A 12,487-nucleotide genomic window follows, 5' to 3' on the forward strand; every position below is an offset into this window, starting at 1 on the left:
AAATGTGTAAAGGGTTTAGGCTAGTCCCTGGCACAGAATTCATACTCTATAAATGTTAACTATCACTAGCCAGAACCTATCCACTTAGGTCTAGCTCCTTGCTACCACAGTCCAAGCTGCCACAGCCTCCAAATTGATGCTCCTCCAGCCCATTCCCCACACTATACATAGTGATCTTTTCCTAATTTAAATCAATGTAATTAGAACACTTAAACTCCTCTTTAGCAAGCACCATGCAGAAGTGCTATCTTAAGTGCTTTATAATAAATAGTAACTCATTTGAGTCAGGTTCTATTATCTGCATTTTACAAATGAGCAAGCAAAGAGTTGAGTTACTTGCTCAAGGTCTCACAGGAACTTACTGTGAGGTCCAAGATGTGAATTGAGTCAGGCTAGCTCCAGAACCTATGTGCTTAACAATGACTGGTTCTGCTGCCTCTCAAAGTTTTCCACTGTGCCTGGAATAAAATCTTGACTTCAGGATGGCTTTCCACCCTTATCATGTCCACTCTTCCCCTCACTCACAATCCCACCATCACTGGACTCTTACCTGTTCTTCAAATACTTTGCATTTTCAACTTGAGGGCTCACTGGAGTTGATAGCATTCTACAGAACAGTTTTAGGTAGCTATCTCCACTTAAGACCAGGGAGTTGTCTGTCCTGTTCACTACCAAATCCCCAATGTGTAGCATATATTAAGTTTGCAATGACAGGTAAAACAATATAAAGGAATGACAGGTACAAAGATGGAAGCATAGGATATAAAATACTGAGTTAAAAGAGATAACAGGCATATACCTTAGAGATATGGCAAGTTTAATTCCCAACCACCTCAATAAAGTATTGCAATAAAGTGAGTTATAATCTTTTTGCCGGTGGGTAGTTTTGACTCCCATTTGTTTAAAAAAAAAAAAAAGCAACATCTGTGAAGCACAGTAAAGTGAAGTGTGAGAAACAAAGTCTGCTTGTATTGTATTGCAAAATGATGGAAAGATATAGCGTGATAACTCAAAGGAGCACAAGAGCAAGTTAAGTAGTGAGGGTTTGCATTATAGCTTAAGGTGGAAGGTGATACATTGAAGGTGCTGGCGCTGAAGAGAGAATGTGTGTCACCTCTTCAAAAAGCACAAAATCTGATTGACATTTGGAAACTTTAGCTCTAGAGAGAACAGGCTTCTAACTAAATGCCAAACTAAATGCTAAGTCCTTTTCATATATACCACTACACTTAATTCTCACTGACACTGAGACTTGGAAGGTAAGTAACACTCCAAATTGCACAGCTAATTAGTAATAGATCAAACTTGAAACCCAAGTCCCTCGGAGCCTTTTGTAGAGATGGACAACAAAATATGGTGAGTAGAATGAATTAAGAAATTTTGGATAGTTATGGCTTCAGTTAAATAGGATATACAGACAGCTGCTCAAAATTGGTAAAAAGGAATGTAGAACCTGGCATATTGAATGAGTCTATATCTTAACACATCTGGCATCTTTGTAAACATCTGTCATTCTTCTCTAGGTTTCAGGTTGGAACAAGAACAGGAAAAATATGACTATGCAGCTATATCAAAGAACATGGGAATATCAGAAAATAATTCTTATGAAAAACCAAATGTTACTAGACTAACACCTGATTCTACGTATGGAATATAAATTAAATCCTCTTTTATTTTGTGAGCTATAGCCCTTCACACCCTGAATCCATCAGTTATAATCAAGAGATAGTTTATTCTGACTGGAATGGCTTTTATTCTTGGCACAGAGTCTACTCAAGTAAAAATTAAACAGAAATAAAACACTGTGCTGAATACAGTGGTCACAGAAAATGTAGAAATTATTTCTGGTATTCTGAGAAATTATAATATTCTAAAAATTACACTTAAATAAAGATATTATACTTAGGTGTAAAAAAATCTTTAGCTTGTTTTGAAGTATCTTTTATTTGGGCATTCATGTCAGGCAGAAATCCTTTTCCATTAAAAAAGGAAAAGGAGCAAAAAAAAAAAAGGTAATTGGGCAGTATAGCAAATTTTCTTTTTATTGGGAAAGCAATAGGCTTACTAGAAGCCCCCACCCTTGTCAACTTACACATCCTTGAACAAAACTGAGTCAGTGGGTACCCTTCGCTAAAGAAGGTAGAAAAACGAAAATCTGTCTTTCAGCTTCCACAGTGGGAGGAATGGGGGACTGGAGATGACAGTTGGTCAAGGGTATGCACACAGATAAACCAGGAAGAACAATTGGGGAGAGAGACAGACCATGCAACCCAGACCTCCAGTGCTGGGTAATAAAGCCTCAAACCACTGATTGAAAACACCTGTGGGGGGTTGAGGTGGCACTGGGAGAAACTCCCAGCCTCACAGGAGAGACAGTTGGACTCTGTTCTATCCCAACCTCCAAGTCTAAGCACTCTCTGCTGCTACCTGTCATCACACTATATCTTTAAAAATCTGTCTGTAATCCTAATAGACCAGAATCTACTTCTGGGTTCTTTACCCTGGTCCACTGATGTTTGTGTCATATATTTATAGCAATTCCATCTTTTATTTGTTACTGTCGATTTAGCCCAAGTCTTCCCAACTTTTCTTTCATTTCAAAATAATTTTGTCTTATTTTAGTCCTTTGCATTTCCATACAAACCTTACAATCAGACTCTCAAGTTCTTAAAACAAACAAACAAACAAACAAACAAACAAACAAACTGTGCTGGAAATGGATTGGATTGCATTGATTCTATATATGAATTTAGGGGAAAAGTGACCTTAATTCGTATCCTAATCCACGAACATGGTACATCTTCCCATATATTTAAGCCTTTGGTTTCTCAGTAATATTTGTAAATTTCAGTGAATAGGTATTTCATATATTTTATTAAAATTATGCCCAACTAGCCCTCACTGGTGTGGCTAAGTGAATTGAGCACCAACCTGCAAGCTGAAAGGTCACTACTTCAATTCTTGGTCAGGGCATGTGTCTGGGTTGTGGGCCAGGTCCCCAGTTAGGGGCTCACAGAGAGGGACATTTCTCTCCCTCTCTTTCTCCCTCCCTTCCCCTCTTTCTAAAAATAAATAAAATCTTTAAAAAAATTATGCCCAATGATTTTATGCTAAATTTCAATTTCAATCCATTCGAAAGAAAATTTCAGAACTTAATTTACTGACCCAAATGGCTTTTATTTAGAAAATTCTGAATTGAAAAGCATCAAGTGTAGAAAACAGAAAGCAGCTTCCAAGAGTTGCACAAAGTGAGAGTGTTTCATAGATAAAAGTGGGCAGGAACAATAAAGTTATACTGGGCGTTACTAATTGGTTTAAACAGGGTTACTTTCCTTATATGGTGCAAAAGGAAGTGTTGGAGTTGGGTTCGATAACTTGTACTAAGCAGACAATTGCTGATAGGTTAGCCTAGGCCTACATTTTCTGGGAGAGCTGAGCATAGAAGCTTAGATAAACTTCTGTTTGCAGACATGGGGCTTAGCATAAGCAACTCCATCCTGGGCCTAGCCAAGACACTTTAACACTAATACATAGAAATATTATTGATATTTGGTACTTCCAGCAAAGATGGAGGCATGGGTAGACACACTGTGCCTCCTTGCACAACCAAAAGAAGGACAATAACAATTTAAAAACAAAAAACAACAACCAGAACTGACAGAAAATTGAAGTTTTTGTAAGTCTGACAATCAAGGAGTTAAAGAAGAAAACATTCATCCAGACTAGTAGGAGGGGTGGAGACAGGCAGCCAGGGCAGAGAGGACTCATGGTAAGGTGGTGGCTGGCAGACCTGGCAAAGTGGCAGATTGCAGACTGAATGGACACATATTTGCACACAGATAAACCAGGAAGAACAACTGGGGAGAGAGACAGACCATTCAACCCAGACCTCCAGTGCTGGGTAATAAAGCCTCAAACCACTGATTGAAAACACCTGTGGGAGCTGAGGTGGCAGTGGGAGAAACTCCCAGCCTCACAGGAGAGCTCGTTGGAGAGACCCACAGGGTCCTAGAATGTACACAAGCCAACCCACCCAGGAATCAGCACCAGAAGGGCCCAATTTGATTGTGGGTAGCAGTGGAAGTGACTGAAAACCAGCAGAGAGCAGAGGAAGTGCCATTGTTCCCTCTCAGATCCCTCCCCCACATACAGCATCACAACACAGTCACGTGGGTTGCCCTGCTCTGGTGAATACCTAAGGCCCCGCCCCTTACTACATAACAGGAGTGCTGTGAGAACAACAACAACAACCACAAAAAATGGCCCAAATGAAAGAACAGATCAAAGCTAAAAAAAAAAAAATACAACTAAGCGATGAACAGATAGCCAACCTATCAGATGCACAGTTCAAAACACTGGTAATTAGGATGCTTACAGAATTGGTTGAATATGGTCACAAATTAGATGAAAAAAAAAATGAAGGCTATGCTAAGTGAAATAAAGGAACATATACAGGGAACCAACAGTGACAGGAAGGAAACCGGGTCTCCAATCAATGGTGTGGACCAGAAGGAAAAACAAAAGCATTCGACCAGAACAGAATCAAGAAACAAGAATTCAAAAAAATGAGGAGAGGCTGAGGAACCTCCAGGACAACTTTAAATATTCCCAAATCTGAATCATAGGGGTACCAGAAGGAGAAGAGGAAGAGCAACAAGTAGAAAACTTATTTGAACAAATAATAAAGGAGAACTTCCCCAATCTGGCAAAGGAAATAGACTTCCAGGAAGTTCAGGAAGTCCAGGAAGCTGAGAGAGTCCCAAAGAAGTTGGACCCAAAGAGGAACATACTAAGGCACATCATAATTACATTAGCCAAGATTGAAATGAAGGAGAGAATCTTAGAAGCAGCAAGAGACAAGGAGATAGCTACCTACAAAGGAATTCCCATAAGACTGTCAGCTGATTTCTCAAAAGAGACCTTACAGGCAAGAAGGGGCTGGAAAGAAGTATTCCAAGTCAGGAAAGGCAAGGACCTACACCCAAGATTGCTCTATCCAGCAAAGCTATCATTTATAATGGAAGGACAGATAAAGTGCTTCCCAGATAAGGTCAAGTTAAAGGAGTTCAGCATCACCAAGCCATTATGATATGAAATGTTAAAGGGGCTTATCTAAGAAAAAGAAGATCAAAACTATGAACAGTAAAATGACAACAAACTTTGAGTTATTAACAACCACACCTAAAATAAAAACAAAAACAAGGAAACAACTAGAACAGGAACAGAATCACATGGAGGATTATCAGTAGGGGAGTGGGATGAGGAGAGAGGGTGAAAAGGTACAGGGAATAAGTAGCATAGATGGTAGGTAGAAAATTGTCAGGGAGAGGTTAAGAATAATGTAGGAAATGTAGAAGCCAAAGAACTTATATGTATGACCCATGGACATGAACTAAAGGGGAGGAATGTTGGTGGCAGGGGTTGTGCAGGGAGGAGGGGAAAAAAGGGGGGTAGTGGGACAATTGTAGTAGTATAATCAATAAAATATATTAAAATTAAAATAAAATTCAAAAAGAAAAATATTGATATTTGGATATTGACCTTTAGCATGGAAACTTGTTAAATTCAATGGTTCTAGGCTTTAAAAAATACAATCTTTAGGATTTTCTATATAGATGGTGTCATCTGCAAATAAATTGTACTTTCTTTACAAACTATATTTTTATTTCTTTCTCTTTGCCTTATTACATGGCTATAAACTCCAATACAATATTGACTAGACCTGTTAAGAGTGGATCCTTGCCTTTAGTTTATTCACAGCAATTGATTTTCAAACACGAAGCCAACATGGTGTTCCTGGAATAATGCCACTTGGTCTTTATATATTGTTGGAGTTGACTCACTAATATTTGCAAGAACTTTTGCAGTATGTGCACATGCTACTGGTTTTCAGTTTTCTTGTAATTTTCTGATATAAAAATAATCCTGGACCTCATAAAAAAGGTTCTCGCAATATCATTAAGTTTGTGCAACATTGGTATTATATCATCCATATAAATACAAGGCATTGACTCATTAGGATTATTTTAAATATTTTTGTCCTTTTCATGCCTTGAATTTATTTGAGAGGCTTATGAAATCCACTTGTCCATGTTGTTTTACACTGCAGTAATTTACAACAAATCTGCAACAAGTTGACTGATTACCCTTTCTTTCTTAAAATACTTCCAACTCTTACAATCATAGATATCTTTAAACAACCATTTAAGAAATAAGAAACATGTCCCCTAGAGCAAGGGACATAAAGGAAAGAATAAACAAATGGGACCTCATCAAAATAAAAAGCTTCTGCACAGCTAAAGAAAACAGTATCAAAATAAAAAGAGAACCAACTGTATCGGAAAACATATTTGCCAATGATACCTCAGACAAGGGTTTAATCTCCAAAATATATAAAGAACTTATACAACTCCACTCTTAGAGGACAAGCAACCCAATTAAAAAATGGGCAAAGGACTTGAACAGACACATCTCCAAGGAGGACATACAGAAGATCCAAAAACACATGAAATGATGTTCAATATCGCTAGCTATCAGAGAGGTGCAAATTAAAACCACAATGAGATACCACGTCACACCATTCAGAATGGCCATCATAAACAAAGTAACAAACAACAAGTGTGGGAGAGGTTGTGGAGAAAAGGGGACCCTGGTGCACTGTTGGTGGAACTGCAGACTGGTACAATCACTATGGAAAGTAGTATGGACTTCCTCAGAAAACTAAAAATGGGTATGCCTTTTGACTCAGCAATTCCACTGCTCGGACTATATCCTAACAATACTAAAACACCAACACAAAACCTTTGCACCCCGATGTTCATAGCAGCACAATTTACAATAGCTAGGTGCTGGAAGCAACCTAGATGCCCATCAGTAAATGAATGGATCAAAAAACTATGGTACATTTACACAATGGAATTCTATGCAGCAGAAAGAAAGAAGGAGCTCCTGCTCTTTGCAACAGCCTGGATGGAGCTGGAAAGCATTATGCTAAGCAAAATAAGCCAGGCAGTGAAAGACAAATACCACATGATCTCACCTTTAACAGGAACCTAAACAACAAAACAAAGAAACAAGCAAAATATAACCAAAAACACTGATATAGAGGACAGGCTGACAATGATCAGAGGGGAGAGAAGAGGGAATTTCAGGGGAGAATGGGAAGGATTTACAGGAACAAATTTAAAGGACACATGGACAAAAACTAGGGGGAGGGTGGTAATGGGAGGGAAGTGAGGAGGGTTGGGTGGGTGGGCTGGAATGGGAGTAAAAGGGAGAAAACTGTACTTGAACAATGATTAAAATAAAAATAATAAAAAAATGAAATAAGAATCATTAAGTTTAGTACTACTAATAAAGAATTATGTCTATAGTGAATGTTTAAATATCAGAAAACACTAGGGAATATTTAGGAGGTAGTTTTCAACCTAATATTAAGATTTACTAGCAAGATTAACAACACTACCCAGAATCAGGTTTCAAAAGTATTAATTGAAGGACAAATTTTGCTTCTAAAATTTATTTCTTGCAATACCACTAATAAGATCTGTATAAAGTATACAATCCTTTTACTTGCAAGAATTACTCACCCACACCAATTAGGAGGAGTACCATAAAAACAATAACAGGTATTGGTGAGGATCTGGAGAAACTGGAATCCTTGTGCACTGTAGATGGGAATGTGAAATGGTGTAGCTGCAATGAGAAACAGTATGGTGGGCCCTCAAAAATTTAAAAATAGAACTACCATATAATCACCAATTCCACTCTGGTTTTATACTCCAAAGCATTAGAAGCAAGGTCCTGAAGGGATCTTTGTAAACATAAATTCACAGCAACATTACTCATAAAAGCTAAAAAGGTAAAGTGTCCATCATCAAATAAATGGATAAACAACATGTGGTATATACATACATTGGAATATTATTTACCTTTAAAAAGAAAGAAAATTCTGACATACAACAGCCTTAAGGATATTATGTTAGCTAAATAAGCCAGTCACAAAAAAAAGATGAATACTCTATGATTTCACATAAAGGAGGTAGCTAGAGTAGTCGAATTCACAGACAGAAAATAGAATGGTGGGTTGCTAAGGGAAGTAAGGAAAGCTGTGGAATAGGCCTAAAATTATAGTTTTGCAAATTGAAAAGAGTGCTGGAGATTTTACAAAACTTAACACTACCAAATTGTGAACTTAAAAATGCTTAAGATAGTAAAATTTATATTATGTGTATTTTACAATTTTACAATGTGGTTCACATATTAGCAGACTAGCTATGATAACACTTTTGTAACAAAAAATCATGCCCATTTCTTTTCTACATGTTTCTGTTTCAGTTTGGAAATGCTGACCTTAACCTTCAACACTACAAGTCAATGTTCCATGCTCTTACCATGCCAGTGACAACACAAAATATCTTCAAACATTGCCAAATATGCTCTGTGGGTGTAAATGGGGGGGAAGCAAAAATGCACTGTATAATAGTGTAGAAATCATACATTTGTACACATCACTGTACATTTAAAAATATGCATGCTTACCTAATGGACAAAGGATGGGATTATTTAGGGAATAACTTTTATTATACAAGGTTTTCACTTTACTCAGCAAATTGTGAAGCTAATCTTTATTAAAATTTGACTCTACTGTCTGTATTTGTGCAAAATTAATTCTTTCAGAAACTAGACAAAGAGCCTGAAATTATGAAGAGGACAGATTGTTTTTTAAAAAGATTTCATTCTCTGGCTGGTGTAGCTCACTGGATTGAGCATGGACTGTGAACCGAAGGGTCACCGGTTCGATTCTCAGTCAGGGCACAGGGCTGGGTTGCAGGCCAGGTCTCCAGTAGGGAGTGTGTGAGGGGCAAACACACATTGATGTTTTCCTCCCTCTCTTTCTCCTTCCCTTCCCCCTCTCTAAAAATAAATAAATAAAATGGAAGCCCACTGAACTACACCAGCCAGGCTGATTTTTTTTTAATTAAAAGAAATAAACATGTCTTCAAAAAATATTAGTAAACTGAATCCAGCAATACATTAAAAAAATCATACACCATGATCAAGTGGGATTCATTCCAGGGATTCAAGGTGGGTACAATACTCAAATCAATATACATAATACATCGCATAAACAAAAATGAAGGATACAAATCACATGATAATATCAACAGACACAGAAAGAGCATTTGATAAAATCTAGCACCCATTTACAAGAAAAACTTTCAGCAAAGTGGGAATAGAGGGGACATACTTCAACATAATAAAGGTCATATATGACAACTTTACAGACAATATCATATTCAATGGGCAAAAACAGTGTTTCCTTTAAGATCAAAAACAAGAGAAGGATGTCTGCTTTCACCAGTCTTAGTGAACATAGTACTGGAAGTTCTAGCCTAAGAAATTAGACAAGAAGAAGAAATAAGAGACATCCAAATTGGAAAGGAAGAAGTAATACTGTCATTATTCACAGATGACATGATACTATGTAGAGAAAATCTTAAAGACTCCACTAAAAAATTACAAGGACTTATAAGTGAATTCAGTAAAGTAGCAGGCTACAAACTTAATTTTGAGAAATTAGTGGCATTTTTATACATCAATAATGAACTGTCAGAAAGAGAAAGTAAAAAAATATTACAATTGCAACAACAACAACAACAAAATAAGGTACCTAGGAATAAATTTAACCAGGATGCCAAAGATCTACACTTGGAAAATTATAGGCTACTGAAGAAATGAACTGAGGAAACATGTATCATGTTTATGGATAGGAAGAATTAACATCATTAAAATGTTCATACTACCCAAAGCAATCTATAGATTCAACATAATTCCTATGAAAATACAAATGGCATATCTCACAGAATTAGAATGTTCAAAAGTTTATATGGAACCATAAAAGACCTCAAATAGCCTCAGCAATCTTGAGAAAAGAACAAATGGAGATATAATATTATCTGATATTAAACTATACTACAAGGACATAATAATCAAAACAGCATGGAACTGGAATAAAAACAGGCATATTGATCAATTCATTCCAGGGATGCAAGGTTGGTACAGAATAGAGAGCCCAGATAAAAAACCCATGTCCGTATGGTCAATTAATATTTGACAAAGGAGGCAAGGATATACAATGGGATAAAGGCAGTCTATTAATAAATGATGTTGGTACAATTGGGCAGATATATGCAAAAAAAAGAAAAAATAAACTAGACCACTTTCTTATATCACACACAAGAATAAACTCAAAATGGATTAAAGGCTTAAATGTAAGTCACAAAACCATAAAAATCCTAGAAGAAAATATAGGCAGTAAAATCTCATACACCTCTCATAGCAATATTTTTTTCTGATATATCTCTGAAGGCAAGGGAAACAAAGGAAAAAATAAACAAATGGAACTATATCAAACTAAAAAGTCTTTGCACAGCAAAGGAAAACATCAACAAAATCAGGCAACCCACTGAATGGGAAAACATTTTCACAAATTATATGTCTGAGAGGGGTAAATTTCCAAAATTTATCAATACTTGTACAAGGGAAATAAGGAGGAGAGTTATAACATCTAAAATAAGCTCTTATACCAAGCATCCTAATTAACCAAGTCCTAATGCCAATAATTAAAATGGAAACTATATTTAAAAGCTATGTAAAGACCTTTGAATCTATAGGCATTAGCTTGCTTAAGACTGATTTTTTTTAATGGAGCTTAATGAGCTCTCCTTAAGCATTTACAACAATCATCTTGCTTTGTACTAAAAAGGAAAGAAAATCAAACATAGCATATTGTGATTTATTTCTATGGCATCTGAAACATCATAGAGTACAAAGACAATATATAAATTGTCTAATTACATTTAGAGTAAAATTATTCATCCCTTAAAACAGTAGTAACAATCAACATTTATTTTTTAGACATAGAGGATTGGAGTTTTTGGCACACTATGTGCTTATCTTCCATTTTAGAGTACAGAAATGATGTATAATAAAAATTCCTCAAGATTAGCATAAGTGAGCTGAAGGGTTAAAAGCTCCTGGGATGTAAGAACATACTGTCTTTAGATTCTTCAAATTCAGAGTATTTACTGAGGACTTAGAATGTGAATTGAGAACACTATTTCAGTTAAAGCTCTCTGTGGGGTGACAGCCCATAAGCTGTTATTACAGATCACTGCAGTAAGCCTTTCTTTAACAAATCATATCCAAGTGAGGTCTCACTGAAAATAAATCCTATAGTCTAAAGAACTTATACAACTTAACACCAAGAAAACAAATAATCAAACTAAAAATCCAAAAAGTACCTGAATAGAAACTTATCTAAAGAGGACATACAGATGGCCAAAAGACATATGGAAAGTGGCCCAGCATCACTAATCAGAGAAATGCAAGTTAAAACCACAATGATATATCACCTCATGCCTGTCAGAATGGCTACTGGTAAGGATGTGACGAAAGGGAGCCCTCACATACTGTTGGTGGAAAAGTACATTGGTGCAGCCATTGTGAAAAACAGTATGAAGTTTTCTTTAAAAATTAAAGATAGAATTGCTGTATCACCCAGCAATTCCACTTCTGGGAATACAGCCAAAGAAACTCAAAATGCTAATTCAAAGGAATGCATGCACCCTTAAGTTCATTGCAGCATTATTTGATAGCCAAGATTTGGAAGCAGTCCAAGTGCCCATCATTAGATAAGTGGATAAAAAAGCTGTGGTATATTTATACAATGGAAATTACTAGGCCATAAAAATTAAGGAAATCTTACCTTTTGTAACAATATGGATGGACCTAGAGAGAATTATGCAAGTGAAAGAAGCCAATCAGAGAAAGAAAAATATCAAATGATTTCACTTACATGTGAAAGCTAATGAACAAAATAAACTAAGAAACAAAATAGAAACAGACTCATATATACACAGAACAGACTGACAGTTGTCAGAGGGGAGGGGGTTTGGAGGAATCTGGGTAAAAAAGATGAAGGGATTAAGCAAAAAACCACAAAACAATAGAACAATGGTGACTGCCAGAATGAAAGAAGGGTGGGGGGAGGTGGAAGAGGGTGAAGGGAGGATACACGTGGCAGAAAGACTTGACAATGGGCAGTGCATGCACAACACAGTATGCAAATGGTATATAGTAAAATTATAGTATGCAAATGGTATATAATAAAATTATAGTATGCAGATGGTGTATAATAAAATTGTACACTTGAAACCTGTTTTTATAAAGGAAAAGTAACAAAAAATAAGATAAAATAAACATGTGATGTATAAACTTTACATTTCAGATACCAGGATCTTTGTATTTGTCATATTCTAGAACTTATCTTTTAGACTTTAAAAAAGTTAACTAGATCACTCTCTAGGCCCAAAGAATATTCATTTGCCTTTTATCATGGAGTAATTAAGAAAAACTACCAGTCTATTCAGACTGACATGCAGCATATCAGGCTGGTTCTGAGTAGCAGGCTTCCCAGTCCACA

General features: G+C 36.3%; 1 protein-coding gene across 2 annotated transcripts in view; it reads left to right on the forward strand.

The window, feature by feature from the left end:
* Positions 1-2,045, forward strand: part of C6H11orf65 (chromosome 6 C11orf65 homolog) — a 41,643-nt gene extending 39,598 nt beyond the window's left edge. For both annotated transcript variants that reach the window (XM_028516047.2, XM_036028607.1), the window contains one exon: positions 1,524-2,045. In XM_028516047.2, the coding sequence (XP_028371848.1) occupies positions 1,524-1,657 (134 nt within the window). In that variant the 3' untranslated portion in view covers positions 1,658-2,045. The remainder of the gene's footprint in view (positions 1-1,523) is intronic.
* Positions 2,046-12,487: the final 10,442 nt, after the last annotated feature.

The sequence above is a fragment of the Phyllostomus discolor genome, chromosome 6, assembly GCF_004126475.2.
Source record: "Phyllostomus discolor isolate MPI-MPIP mPhyDis1 chromosome 6, mPhyDis1.pri.v3, whole genome shotgun sequence".
NCBI lineage: Eukaryota > Metazoa > Chordata > Mammalia > Chiroptera > Phyllostomidae > Phyllostomus > Phyllostomus discolor.